This window comes from Microchirus variegatus (assembly GCF_963457635.1).
Source record: "Microchirus variegatus genome assembly, chromosome: 8".
Taxonomy (NCBI): Eukaryota; Metazoa; Chordata; class Actinopteri; order Pleuronectiformes; family Soleidae; genus Microchirus; species Microchirus variegatus.
The window spans coordinates 12,752,017-12,767,739 of record NC_139809.1 but is presented as its reverse complement, the minus strand read 5'-3'; the positions used below and the strand labels follow the sequence as shown (position 1 = coordinate 12,767,739).

At 41.4% G+C, this 15,723-nt stretch overlaps 1 protein-coding gene across 1 annotated transcript; it reads left to right on the top strand.

Moving 5' to 3' along the window:
- Positions 1 to 7,712: 7,712 nt before the first annotated feature.
- On the top strand, positions 7,713 to 12,735 carry alx1 (ALX homeobox 1; the record flags this gene model as incomplete). The annotated part of the gene is made up of 4 exons (XM_083893334.1): positions 7,713 to 7,902; positions 8,264 to 8,568; positions 8,974 to 9,102; positions 12,391 to 12,735. 4 exons carry the CDS (start codon positions 7,713 to 7,715, stop codon positions 12,733 to 12,735), a joined length of 969 nt encoding a protein of 322 aa, XP_083749460.1.
- Positions 12,736 to 15,723: the final 2,988 nt, after the last annotated feature.

Sequence of the window (15,723 nt, the reverse complement as noted above, 5' to 3'; positions counted from 1 at the left end):
CGGCGGCTGGGGAGGTGGCAAGAAGAGGGGTCAAGGGTCAAGTGCACAAGTAACACACAAATGTCTTTGAACTGTGACCCAGCACTATTTAAAGAAGATGGTGCCGTTTTTACCTTTTTTACCTTGGTAACCTGAACAAATACAGGCACGGTTTTTAAGCACGTTTATGATCGTAGTAGGTTTAGGACTGCACTGTACAATCCCTTTGTCACCATTAGAAAGCCTTTTCGGACAAGAAACTGACTATTCTAAACCACTTATACTTTTGCACCAAAGTCCATGAGCTGTTTGTCTACTGCTGCCTCATATGGTAAGATTCTGTCACGTAGGTGATGCCGAACAAAAGATTTCATACACCAAAGTTACAAAATAAGACATTTGAAAGCAAAGCAGCAGTGGATGGACACTTCCTGTGTCCGATGATGTGAAATTATAGATTTTCTACACGGGATTTGGTGCAGGAGGCAGTGATGAACTGACAAAGCTATGCAAACTGATGGCGATGGCGAAGGAGTTGGTGTAGATTTTATTACGTTTCATTACGTCACTACTGTTAAGACTTTATGTAGTTTTATTTTAAGACCTTTATTTTGTCACCTGTGCTGAATCTGCTTAGTCTCCCTCTGCTGGAAATGACTCCGCACCAATAGGAACATAGGAACTGGAACAGCCCAAATATCCTCAGGCCCACGGCCGAAGCTGAACTCTGTGCCCGACTGTGATTCGCAGCCATCCGAGCACCGAAAACACCGCGCCGCAAAGTCACAAAGTCTTCGGCCAATGACACGCTCCGTATGCAAATGATGGCAGGAAACAAGAAGCAGGACCCGTCTGTACCTGCGGATTCACGTTTCCCAACATGCCGAACTCTCGTCTAGACACTCTGTCAACAGAAATAAAGTAAATATCCTTTGCAACCATGGGAAGAAAATGTGCTTTTTCCACGACTCTTTAAGAGTAAAATTTAATAAGGATAAGTCTGAGTATGCTGGGCTTGTAATTACTGCTTTTACGAGCCAAGCACAAACACTGTTGTGAGAATTAGAGGCCTCGTGTTGCTTTATTTCTTGTGTGTTTGGACGAAGGCGTCCGCGCACAAACACCCGTCCTCCCCGCAGGCGGTGAACCTCAGGCTCGGAGGTTCCTCCGCTGGTCGGACGCCTGGAAATGATAACTTAATTAATGTCAAAACAAATAGTCTGAGCTTGCCGAGCTGCTCCCTGGCAGGAAATGCACGTCTCTCTCTATTTATTTTCCTTCTATCTTTCACTTACACATGTCTGGAGGGTGTGTGTTTTGACTGTATGCGAGCTGCTGATGATGGGGGATTCTTGCTTTCCTACCCACTTGGAGGCTGTTGTGAAACCCAAGAGCAGTGTCCTCCCTCAGGGTGGGAGACTGATTGGTCAAGCTCCATATAGAGGACCCCAAGTGGAGGTGAGTTGGGGGGAGGGGAGTTTTCTGTCAACATATCGTCATTATACACTCATACACTACACAACTGGAAAATTCATGTTGTTGTTTAATGCGAGCAGACAGGTGACATGTGCTCGTCTGGTCACCGGTTTTGCTTTGTTTGACACGAGTTCTTCTTTTTGAAACGATACTGTTGAACCATCGCCCACCGCTGCCTTCATTACACGTGTTTACTTTGCATTACGTGAAACAAAATCCACTGGCGCATGGTGAGACGAGCACTTTGCCACACATTCAGATAAGACGACGACGCTGCCAGCCTGACCTCAAAGTCAGCACATGTTGTCGAGCGGTGTCTGGCACAGAGAGAGAGAGAGGGTTTCTGTCTCGGCATCCGTCCACAGCGCTGTCCTGAAGTGCATTAAAGGGGCTTCAGTATAACTGTGGTTTGTTTTGGGACATTTTAGCAACAAATATTTATTTTTCTGTTGACAGGAATGAAGTTTGGGGTTTGTTTTTGTTTGTTTATTGTATTTGTTGTATTATTTTCTATATGTTTGACAGTGAGTTAGCACAGTGACTGTAATTAACTACAGCAATCGAGTAATATAGCTGCTATATTATTATTACATTACAACAATAACATAGAAATGAAGAATTCTGCATGTTTCAATCGTGTTTATCAAAAATAATCCCAAATCTGGGCAATTTCCAAAATTCCTAGTAATGTGTGACACATACAAATCTTCAGTTCAATAACACTTCTTCTTCTTTTGGATTCTCTCTTTAGGGTTCACCACAGCGAATCATCTGCCTCCATGTTGGTCGATCATTAGTTCATTAATTCCATGGTCAAAAATTTTCCAATTTCAACATTTCTTAATGATCTCAAAACTCCGAAACGAGAACCTGGAAAACCTGCAGGTTATTTTATTTGTTTACATTTGTATAATTTATATAGCAGAAGCAATAAAATGAGAACTTCAGTATATGCCCCTATATTTATGGTGATATATATATATATGTATATATATATGTACATTTGTATATATACGTGTACACGGACACTGTTAATTTCATGCACACACCTCTAGTTTGTCTTTTTATGATAATTCACACTACATTTTAAAGACGTGTTTACACCTCTGTGCTCTTATAGATATATATTTAATTTTGGATTAAAGTTGTCCTTTAATTTAAATTAATATGAAAAATATATCAATGTCTAAACCTCTCGATGATGATGATTTAGAATTCTGTCATTAATTAACAATTAATAAAATTGAAAGGAAAACAGTATAATATACAACAATAAAGAATCAATTTTATGATAATAAGACTCTACTCTGCGTCATACTGCTGAAAATGTCCAGGTAAACAAATCTGTCAAAGCCTGAATTTGTTTATTTGACGATGACATTGATGGTGATGCATAAATTGCAGAAAAGGAAGTCATTTATTAAATATTGAAATGAAAGTGGCAGATTTAAATGGTAACTGACACAAGTTATAATAAAATGGTTCTTTCAAATTAAAGTCAATAAGGTATATGAAACGGTCTTCATACGAGTAGTGTGGGCAATCTGAAGTCTCACAGATACATACAGGCTCACTATTTGGCAACACCCTGTTTTCCTTTATTTTTTTTTTAAATCAAATGTTTTATGATTGACGTGATGTCATGTATGTTTTAAATTAATAACCCTTGTTTGACACTATTATAATTCCTTATGACATTGATGTTAAATTCAACTTTGACCGAGAAAGTTATGCAGAAAAGGAAGTCACTTATGAAATATTGGATGAAAGCGACAGGTTTAAATAGTTAAAAAAAATACTTCTATTGGTAAAATTTTAAATCCAAAAGGTGCTTTCAAATTAAAGTCAACAAGGTATATGAAACTGTCCTCATACGAGTAGCGTAGGAAATCTGAAGTCTCACGGGGACATTCAGGCTCACTATTTGGCATATGTGCTTTAAACGAATAACCTATGTTTGACACATTTACAGCTCCTTAGTGTCGTTCAGTTTCCTTTAAATCTCGTGATTTGAAAATCTGAGAAGCGGCATTTGAACTGACAATGAAGATATCCATGCCCTCATTTGTGCTGTTGTTAACGTCTGTCGTCTTGTCTGGATTTAGGCTACGGCTCCTTTGATCTGCTCTCTCTGTCACAGCCGACCTGTGCAGCATGTGGACGAGGACGGAGCCTCACGGTGATGTACTGCAATCGTCGAGTGAAGCCGAGTTTGGTCAGAAACAGACAAAATGAAAACAACCTTTTTTTTTTTTTTTTCTTTCCCAGCTCTGTGAGCCAAATGCTCTGCAGGACTCAGATGACTTTCATAACCTTCACGAAATGTGTGCTTTTTCAGTCGGTGGTTGTGTGTGTGCTTTTTTCATGGCCGGCCAAAGTCTGAAGACATTTCGATAGATTGAATTAAACACGAGGGTGGCTTCAGGCATCATGATGTCACTGCCTTCTGAAGTGGCACGGCTCTCTCTGGCCTCTCGGGGGCCTCGCTCTGGTTGCGTTTGGATGACGTTCAGTCGCGTTAGGGCCCCGATATGAATGGCGATTAGTTCACTTCGCTCATGTTTATTTACTCATGTACGCGCTGTTCTTCAGTTCAAACCTGGCAGTGCCGTTTTGAGGCGTTTCCATGGTGACTCAGCTGACTCGCCTGTATCTACATCGTGGCAGGGAAACTTTCCAGCCACCAACCAACCAACCAACCAACCGCATGTGAACTTTTCACATTTTCTCCTCAGCATGAGCCAGTGCGTGGAGGTCATCTCAAGGCCACATTATACTTCTCCGACTGCGTATGCGTTATCCGTCTGCGTCACCACGGAGACGCCTCGAGCATTTATACTTCTGCGTCGTGGTGACGGACACTCGCTGCAATTTCCCGCCCGATCAGTAGGGGTCGCTGCGCAAGGTTGTTGTGCTTCTGGCTACAGTGAGCAATGGCGTCCGAGAAAGAAAGAGAGAGAAAGACTGTTGTTGTTGAAAAAGTGGCCGTTTCTCACTTTTCTGTGTCACGGAACGCAGTTTTAAGATAATTTGAGGCGAGAAATTGGCCATTTAGAGTCTAAACATGTGCTGTGTGTGTTAAGATATGACGTATTTATAGTTCGGCAGCGGCGTTATCGGCGGGGATCAGCTCCGCCTGTGTCAGGACGCCCGGAGCGCACTGAGAGCCGGCACAGAGCAGCTTAGCTCGGCCTGTCCTGAGGACCAATCGCAGCTCTTGCCGTCTCCGTAGTCCCTTGACGGAGTGACGGACACTTAAAAAATATTCCGTGCACCCGGAGACGACGCAGAGGCTCTTCGACAGGTTCTGCGTCGACGCAGAGGACTCTGCGTAGCTACGCAGAGCACTTTACGCAGGAGTATAAATTGGGCTTTAGAAGACCATCTTAGATGTCCGTCCGTCCCCTCCCCTGCTACTTAAGAGCACCTCTATTTGTTTTGATACGTTCTCCCGCCGGCGCTGTGCGGCCCCAGGTAACTGCCACTGACCCCCGAGCGAACCAAAGCTATGCCTGGTGTGCATGGCAGGTGGCGTGCGGCTATGGAGAGGGCGGAGATGTGCTGGTGGAAGTGAGGCTTTGGTTAGCGGTAACACAACTCCGCCAATAAGGAGAAATAGAAGGAGCTCACTTCCTGTTGAAGTCCAGTGTTGTGCTCCTGAGGGCTGCACGAGTTCAAAGACATCTCACTCCCCCCCCCACCACCACCACCCCCCCCCCCCCCCCCCGAAAACATTCGCCCTTTAAAGGGATAATTCAGATTTTTTTTGAAGTGCAGTGAGGTGAGTGAGTGAGTGCATTACAAATCTGATGGATTATTACAGACCATGGCCAAGTGGAAGGGAATTGTGCTTGTAAGCAGACGTTGTAAATCCAACCCCTGACAAAATTAGCAAATAAAAAATAATCCTCATCTGTTCTGAGTGAAAACATCTGTGTCGCATTAGAAAATAGACGAAGAGATGCAGTAGTGAGGAGGTGCATCCCTACAGGTACGAGTTCTGTTCAGATTTATTGACGGTAAACGTTTCCTTCTTATTGCATTACTGCCACCAATTGTTTGGATGTAGAATTGCAATCTCCTGTATTGTCTTATAGATTTTTTTTCCCACCACTTCCTGTTGTTGTAAGACATGGAGGATTTTAAAAGCACCAAATGTCCACAAAGACAACGTCTGTGTTTCAAGCTTTCTTCACTAAACCAAGGGTTTTAAATGACAAAGTTTCCTTCCATTATTTTATTTATTTATTTCACTTAGTTGTGGAGAGTTAAAGGAAACACTAACTCAGTTTAACAGCAGAATAAAGATATCAACATACAGACGTGATGTTTGAGCCTCATAAGTCAATTTTTTTTCTTTTTTACCTTGTTCCCCCCACTGGCAGCCATGTTTTCAATGAGAGTGAGTCTGTGTGTCTGGTTTTCAGTGAAGGGGGCGTTCAGTGAGTGCAGATGTCACAGAATCTTATACAGCCCCAAAAAAAGAAGAAAAGAAAAACCTGAACTGTCCCTTTAACTTTCGCAAGATAATGTCCTTTCTTAGAGAGTTTTTTCATTTTTCATGGATCAAAACTCTTCTGGGGACCTTCTCATGTATTCTCCTGAAACTATTATGATAATTAACTTCATTTAGAAATATTTGACGAGTTCAGATTTTTTGGTTATTATTATTATTATTATTATTTTTTTAATTAAAAATATATATGTCAGGAATGATCATTAAATATTTTCTTTGAAACCTGTTAACGTACCACCAGTGCTCTACAGAACAATAATGTTAACATAATAAAAACACATAATCCTGATGTGAATTAATCTATATTTTATTTTTTTTAAACGAATCAATAGTCACATTTTTATTTATTGCATATTGTATTGTGGCCTTTCACCATCACTTGCTTTGGTTTTTAATAATTATATAAATCAATAATTATATAACGTATAAATTGTCTCCTGCAGTCACGTGATTCCTTTCCCATAAGCTAATAATTCTGCACACTGCGGCTGACACGAGAGAAAGAGTCAAGAGTCTGATTCTCTTTAAATCACTCACTTTTAAAAAGTAAAATAAAATAAAAAATATTAATGAGCGAAATATTTACTGCAGATCTGAATGTGACATTGAACGTGTTGATAATGTTCGTTCTAATGTGTGTTAATGTGTGCAAAAACTACTTCAGAAATAATACTAATAATAAAGAAATTAAGAAATTACATTTGCGGGATTATTTTCCAGTTCTAAATTCAGTGTTTTGTTAAAGACACGTGTGATTTTACTTCTTCTCAATAAAAAAACATAATGAAAAACATAATATCTTAAATTGACGAAAATCAAAAAGAACTGGTCCAAGTTAATTTAATTTATTTAATTTAATTTAATTTATTAAAGAAAAAAGACACGACGTGCGGCAACACAAATAATAAAAAAAATCATTAAAAAAATCACAAAAGCAATAAATAAAGTGGAACTTGATCCGTATATAAAACGGAATATGTAGTTAAAGTGTCATTTTGGATAAATAAATAAACAAATAATTACATTGGACTAAAGAATATATTATATACAATAATATAATTAGACAAAAAGTGTATTTTTTCAATTTGAAACGCTCATATTTTGCTTTCCCATAATTTACTCAGACGCTTGATTAGTGAATAATTGGCTTTAAGGTTTTTCTTTCTTTTTTTACTCTTGGACTTGAACTAAATCAATAAAATAAAATAAAATAAAATAAAATAAAGAATTTCGTCGTATAATGATTGCGCAACAGCAGCATCATCACAACTGTGATGAACTGTCATTTACAACATGTAGCTGAGAATAAACGTGGATCTGAACACGCAGTGAATTACAGTCACTGTGATGTGTGTGTGTGTGTGTGTGTGTGTGTGTGTGTGTGTGTCTCAGAGTCGTCGGGATCCCTTCACACAGCCTCGGTCTGGGATCAGGACGCGATGGGAGGAGTTGGCTGCTGCTGCTGCTGCTTCATATGATGGAGAGAGGGAGGGAGGAGGCTCTTTTAAGGTCTCCTTCTTCTCTTCGGGACTATAAAGACATTTCGCCTTCAAGACTCAGCAAATCAACTCCGTTGGCACAAAGTTATTGCATCACACAAATCATCGTGCCCGCTAATCGTTGGCGATTATTGTCTTCCTTTCTTTCTTTCGTTCCTTTCTTTTCTTTTTTTGTTTTCCCCCGATCGTCTTTTTTTTCTTTTAATGTTGCCATTCGATTATTAGCGGACTCGGGCTTGAAGATGATGGAGTACATGGAGGATAAGTTCGCCCTGAAAGGTCAGGCGCTGAAGGCCAGCGACTACTACATGGACCAGGTCATGGAGAGTCTGGACAGCGCGCAGTACTTCGCCAAGTCCTCCCCGAAATGCGCGCAGGCCTTCGGGCTGCAGAGCAGCGAGCACCGCTCCTCGCCCTGCGGAGACCAGAACGGTGCGTAAAACACTGTGTGATCAGCTGTGTTTTTGTGTGTGTTTTCCCCACAATTATTGTTTTTGTAATTTAGGGAGCTCAAATATTCAAATTAGATGTTATTTCTTCTGTGATTATTTTATGTTTTTATGCTGTTTAGAATATGTCTTTACATTTATAACGCGACTTAAATATGTAGGGAGCAAGGAAGCCCATAGATTAATGTCATAAATGACATATTTATGTGCCAAATACAGTCATACACATCCATAGCCCATATGAAATTCAATCACACTTGGAAATACACTTAGCAACTGTTTTATTTATTTTTTTCTACTATGAATAATTGTGTATAATCACGTCCGTGTTCCTCCTCGCGCAGGCTCGTACGCGGTGCCAAAAACAGACGACGACACTCTGCACTCGGACCTCGGCCGGTCCATGGACGGCTGCTGCACGCTGCGCGCGTCCCCGGTGACGAGCGCGCAGGACAAGACGGAGCTGGACGACCTGGGGGACAAGTGCGACAGCAACGTGTCCAGCAGCAAGAAGAGGAGACACCGGACGACGTTCACCAGCGCGCAGCTGGAGGAGCTGGAGAAGGTGTTCCAGAAGACGCACTATCCGGACGTGTATGTGCGCGAGCAGCTGGCCATGAGGACGGAGTTAACCGAGGCCAGAGTGCAGGTAATTCAGCCATTCATCAACAGACTCTACGTTCATTAATGCCTCCAATTTTGGAAGGAAATAAACAATCCTAAAGACGACATGTTTTTCTTTTTAAATCCCTCATGAAACAAATTCATTCATTTTAAATTGTTCTGCGTTTTGTGTTGAAACTTTTATTTTTTTGTTTTTCGTCTGTACTATTTTTTAAATACACATAATTGTATATAATTTTGTATAGTTTAATAATTGAACTCATATTGTATATAAACATGGTTTCTTTTACGCACCAGAATTATTTCCCCCAAAAAATTGTATTTACGAGATTCAGGTCATTTATACTGTTGTGCATCTTTATATTTATAACATGTACCATTATTATTATTACTAATAGTAATAATTTATGTATTGTATGTGTCCATCCAGGTGTGGTTCCAGAACAGAAGAGCCAAGTGGAGGAAGAGGGAGCGCTACGGGCAGATCCAACAAGCCAAAAGTCACTTTGCAGCCACCTACGATTTATCAGTGTTACCGAGGAGCGACAGCTACACACAGGCGAGTTCAAGTCCACGAATTTGTCATGATTAATATTTTATTTATAGTCTTAAAAAATACACATGCAATTATTGGAGTTTAAGGCACAGGACGCGGGCACTCGCGTGCGTAATGGTGCGCATCAGCGGCCTCAGTGGCTCTTAAATAATCCAGGCTTTCAGACTGTAGATCCACATTAATCCGTCATTTGAGTATAATTTTGAACCACTCCAGTTAATGTAACCAAAATAATAATAATAATAATGCAGTCATGCACAATATACACGATATACAATATGATGGGCATTTTATTTATTTATTTTATTATTCTTATAATGTTAATGTGCTAAACGTTCAGTTTTGACTCAAAGCCATCATCACAATAATCAAAAAAAGATATTGTGAACAAAATAAAACAGATTTTCATTTCCTGCTTAACAAATCACAGCTGTGCAAATACAAATATAAGATAAAACTATAATAACAACAGGCCTAAACAGCTGCGCACACAATATATCACTATGTATTTAGATTTTTTTTTTTTTTTAATAAACGCGTTAAAGATATAGTTTATTTTGTATTTTTTTCTTTCGAGTCTCAGTGAAATTGCATGAAAATAAAAAAACACGCGTCACTGACGCACAATGAATCGCTTATTATGAAAACTGCGTCTGCGCGAGCGCTGATTAGAGAGGTGCGCGCGAGGTGTCAGCATGAATGAATGAATGAATGGATGGATGAATGGGCTCCGATATCAGGTTTCATGTTGGCTTGAAGAACATTTATCTTGCACTTTCAGACAAAGGTCAGGTACAAGATGAGGTGAGAGGAGATTTGTCGATTTGTCCTCTGGGTGTCAGACACTGACATTGGGCCTCAGAGTCTTTCTTGTCAAGCCTGCGATTTTTCTAATTCTTTTTTTTTTGTCCAGAAATGGAAATATGCTGACAGCAGCTTCTCAGAAAAGTGTGTGTGTTTGTATTTTAGGCCTACAGAAAACAGCCTGGGAAAAAAATGGATTTTGTGCCAATCGAACATTTAATATTTGAGTTTTTGAGGCAAAATTCACTGATTTTATTGATTTTTCAGCTTCTATCCAACTTAATTGCCTTATTGCATGTTAAGTTGTGTAATACTGACGTTTATTATAATATGTTGTTGTTAAATATTGTCATTTTCAACCTGAATGAGAATAACTGACACCCATATGTGACAGTCAGCCCAGAGCCGGAAAAATCAGTGTCACATGATCCTGGTTTGTTTTATCCCTGCAATACTTTGTGTTTAATAGATATTTTATTGCTATATGAGGGAAAAAACTCTTTCAAACTTAAGTTATATAAAGAGAATTTCATTTTGATTTCACCAAAATGGCATTATTTAATCCTTTCATAGCCAGAACCGCCCAAACACAGGTTTTCCCCAAATCCAACCATGGTTATCATCGCTCCCTCACTTCCTCATTTCCGGCAAAAGCAGTGAACACACAATGACTTTGATACTCCATTGTAAATGCGTCGTGTTGGTGCAGAAACGTGAGAACCTCTGTGGTTTGTATGGGAGGAAAATAAACATGCAGTACATATGACGGCAACATGTGATTGTGGAGCTGCAATGCAGGTCCTGGCCAAAGAGTGGGTCAACAACTCTGCTCCAGTGTCTCACACATGTTTCTAATACATGTCGCCTGTGTCCCTGCAGCTCCTCCACACGACTGTCATGAAAAAAAAAAATGGCCGTGCTATAGTATCACTGCACGAGCAAGTGGTGTTTTTTTTTTTGTCTTCCCTAAACAAAGCGGGCACGGGCTGCATTCTTCTGGCTTTTTGAACGATCCTGGTCTTCTTCTCCAGAGACTGTCAGGTTGCGGCCGTCGTCGCTGCCTTTTGGGCAAAGTTAGAGAAACGCTGGCTTTATCAATGACACATGTTGTTTCGGGGGAAAAAGCATGGAAGAAAAACGTTTTGAGCGCACGGGCCGAGAGCGTGGTTCTGCTGCCATATTATCTGTAGACTTTTTGTGCAACAGTTTATCTTCGCGTCAGATTTTTTTTGGGGACTTTAACGCTTCGCCACAAGAACAGAGTTCGCGTGTGGTGTTGAGCAACAGTCACTCAGAGGTGGAAAGAGTACAGAAGTAAAAGTACCACAGTTTTGATGCCATTTTTCTGAAGTACAAGTAAAAGTACTGGTCTAAAAATGTATCTCAAGTTAAATCTCAAGTAAAAAAGTAGCTTGTTTACAATTTACTCGGAGTAAAACTTACTTTCTTGTGTCAAGGGGACACAAATCTTGTATTTAATTAAAGGCAAACCCACACAAATTAAAGTGCTGGCAAAATAAAATATGTAAAACACATAATGTGTCAGTCAACATGGGTCAAAGGTCACACATGTCACTCACTGTCCTTCACCTGTCCTCAACAATTAGTTTTCTTTAATTTAAATTCAGGTCAACCTTTTTGTTTACTCAGTAACAGATGTGATTAAAAATGTAGTAAAAAAAAAATAATTAAACATACTTAAGTAAATGTAAATTTACACATTTTAAAAATGACTTCAAAAACTACAACTACACAACCACTGCAATATATACACAATCTAAAGATTGTGACGGTAAAATAAGATGTGAAGTGAAAGAAACTAATTCTAAGCATGGATTATAGACATATATAAAAATCTAATTATAAACGCTGTACCGATGCTGACAAATAGGGTTAAAGTAAAGTTTTTGTTTTACTTTTACAAAAAAAACTTTTGTAACTCTACTTTGCTATTCATTTCATAGTTTCATGATTATTCATCATTTGATCCATGCAGCCCTTGTCCTGTGCTGTACCGTCGTCAGTTATTGCCATTTGTTTCCCTCAGTAAAGTAGTTGTACAGTCGCATGTTTCGCACCGACTCGCTTCTGAGCGAACGCAGTTTGGGGACGAATGAATCACGCTGAGTGAAAGTCTGTGCTGCTCTGTGGATTGATGTTCCTCCCTCGGCCAGATGGTTTCATATCTTTTTCCTCCGTCGTCTCCGTCGTCTGCTTATCTGCCGTCTTATTGCGTCACGCATACGCCACGGCAGCTGAGTGATAAAAACAAGACTTCTGATCGTTTTTAGCTTCTTAAATGTGAATATTTTCTTCGTTTCTTTGCTCCACGTAACAAAGAAATCATTAGGTTTGACAAACACTGATCAACCTTTTTTTCAACATTTTATGGACCAAGCGATTCATCGATTGCTAAAAATAATCGTTAGTTTATAGTGTATATGAAAGTCATTCCTTCCAGAATCTAACGTCCTCTTAACCCAACAGATCTCCAACAACCTGTGGCCGAGCCCGACTTCCGGCGGCTCCGTGGTCTCTTCCTGCGTGCTCCCCCGAGGATCCCCGCCCTGCGTCACTTCCTACCCGCACTCCCCGCGATCCGCAGCCGCCGCCGCCGCCGACCACGGCTACATGGGCTTCCCCAACCAGCAGAACCAGTTCGGCCACGTCTCCCTCAACAACTTCTTCAGCGCGGACTCCCTGCTCACGCCGGCCCCCAACGGCCACCACGCCTTCGAGACCAAGCCCGAGTTCGAGAGACGCTCGTCCAGCATCGCTGTGCTGCGCATGAAGGCCAAGGAGCACACGGCCAACATCTCCTGGGCCATGTGATCGAAGTCTGGATAATGCCCTAAGAGTCTGAAATTATATTTAAAAAATCTTCAGTCACTCAGTTAAAAAAAAAAAAAAAAAAAAAATATATCAACAATTTCTTTTGTCATCTACAGATTAGATGTGGCTTCTTTGTCGTTGTCTTGAGTGATGTGGACGATTCCCCCGCGAATCACACTGCCCTGTTAATCAGATCTGTGCGTAAGCAGATTTTTATCTGTCCTCGTCAAGAGAGAGACAACGCGAGGAGGACGAGAGGACAGGTTTTCTGCAGAATTCTGACAGCTGAAATGTTCCGTAATCGTTTGTGACAGATAATCAGCGGCATCTTTTGCTGTAAAGTCAGGTCTGCACCGCACTGGTCTTATCAGAATCAAGTCTCCCTCCTCCCCCCTTAAAAAAGATTCTGAGAGCTGGATCCTTTTTTACAAAGCAACACATTCATATCACTCAGACGTTAAAGGGGGGGGGGGGGTAATGTTTTACTGATTCCTTTGCAAAGGGCAAGTGGATCCCGAACGAGGGGGGACCCCAACCACTAAACCCCCCCGCCCCCCAATTTCTAAGCACTGTGAAACGGTTTCTCTACCTGCAGCAGAGACCAAACACTGACTTCGACGTACTAACGCGTCCGTGTGCTTTGCAGCAAAGCTCTGTGTGTCAGGTCTGACCTCGTCTGGCGGACTTTGTGATATGAATCGTGTTTGTGATATGAATTTATCCGGTGTAAGCATAATAAATGGATTGTCGCTTTTGATTCCCGCCATGACTGCACTTTTCTTGTGCCGTGTGCCACACCCCCCCCCCCCCCATCCCCCGTCAGCTTGAGACACTCAGGGCTCATCTTCCCTGAGAAACATGGCCGCCAGCGGCAACATAAGGAAAACCAGATTGTCGTCAGTTCACCCATATAAGTCCCTTCTAAACCATCCACCCACTTTAGTCCATGAAATCGTAAGAATATGTCTCCTGCTTTTTCTCACTGTTAGAACTTTTGTGTCTGTTTTTCTTCTTCTTTTTTTTTTTTTTACATAGGAGTTGTTGTGATGTACAAATTTGGCTCTGATTTTAGCAGCAGATATAGGTGAACCTTCTTAAGTGGCGTTTTTTCACTGGTTCATGGGGCCTAGCAGGTACCTTGTGCAACCACACTTTAAAAAAAACAACAACCCCTAAACTATGACTTAAGTGTGTTCAACAGTGGTTGAGCACAACAATATAGTGCCCTGTGGCCACAGAAGAATTATAAAGTTGTATCAGATAAAGCTTTATCCTTTAAACTCCACAGAATTCAGGCCTGACCCTTGGAGCCATCTCCTCTCATGTCATTAAACACCGCTAATCTGCTCGTAGCTTTTTCTCCATGTGGCTGCTAAGATGTGCAAGTCCTTGTTCTTTAATCTGTGACACTGTCTCGTAATTGGGAGCATTTTTTTTTTGCTTTCCTCCTTCTTCTTTCCCCCCTTTGTTTCCCCTCTGATGTCATCCCTTTGTGTTTCACAGTGAGCAGCAGTCTCAGGATGGCGTCTCAGGGAAACCCATAGCTGGGGCTTGATTCAATTAGGGCCCGTAACTTGTGTCAGATGCTTCGGTTTGGAAACCAGTTTGTTTCCTTGGGGTACTTCCTGGTCGCTGCTATTCACAAGGACAAACCCAAGAATGTTATCTGCACGCATCATAACACAGCGGCTTTGATCATGTTGTGTCCATGGAAATGGTTTGGTCCATGGTTTTGGACGCGTTTCCCGATGTTGTTTCTTTGTCCTCCCTCGACTCCCTCGTTTTTTCAGTCCTTCGGCTTCATGTTGTTGATTATTGATTGGAGACGCTTTCAGTATAGGTAAAGATATGTGTCAGCTTCTCTGACTTGGCTTGTTGTACTGAGGGGAACACTAACAATGAGGTCATTACATGTTTGGGGTGTGTCTCTCTCTGAATCCAGTTGCACGATATGTAATAAAACTCTTGGCAGTCCGTGCTCGTGAAAGCACCAGTTTCTTGCAATGTAGCAAAACTGTTGTTGTCATGATGTCAAACAATATGAGGCGAACCTTTCTTGGGTTGCACTTCCCCGTTGAAATGTCATGCTCTTGTAAAAACCATTACTCAACACATGGATTTTAGCCTTGTTTGAGTCTATGATAGCTTGGGAAAATATGTCGTTTCCTGCTGGAAAGTGAAGTTTGTGGCACTTAAGACAAAGTAGAATCAGTGATTTTATATCACGGCACACAGGAGTTGTTGATCTATTGGGCTACAGTCAGTTCAAATGTGTTATTTTTAGTGCTGGGCGTTAACGGTGGTTAATGGTGTCAACGTTAGCGCATGGTGCGTTTCCATGACGACTGACTGGAAAAAGACACGTGTGACATCATGTCCAGGCAACGTTTACCAGTTAGCTCCGTTAGCCGCGTTAGCTCCTTTAGCGCCGAAGAGGGGAAAGCCCTATGTTCTGAAATCCCCATTTTTTTACGAAAGCTCTATGCTCCGAAAGCACTATGAGGTTTGCCCTCCTTACCCTGTTCCGAGTTGTGAGTTTCAAGGCACTGACAAGCCTGCGGTACGTGTTCCGTAGGGCGGAACTAGCCATACGCATTGGAGGAAGCACGGATATATCCCCAGCATAATGTTCCCGACGGACCCGGCATCAGTCGATGTCTGTTAGGGTTGGGGTTAGGGTTAGGGTTAGCATTCTGTATTCTGTATTCTGTAGGGCTTTCAGAACATAGGGATTTCGGAACAGTATTAGCTAACCCCGTTAGCGCACATACAGTGGAACTGGAGCGGTTTGTTTATTAAACCAACAGAGCAGCGCTACAAATAACTAGCGTACCTGTGTACTGCGTATGTGTGCCTCTGTTAAAATGAGTCTCTAAAGTAACGCTAAACTTTAAAAACAATCGGGAGTCACGTAAACATGGCGTCGCGCGCGTCTTTTTCCGGGTCAGTCGTCATTGGAAACGCGCCATGCGTTAGCGTTGACGCCCA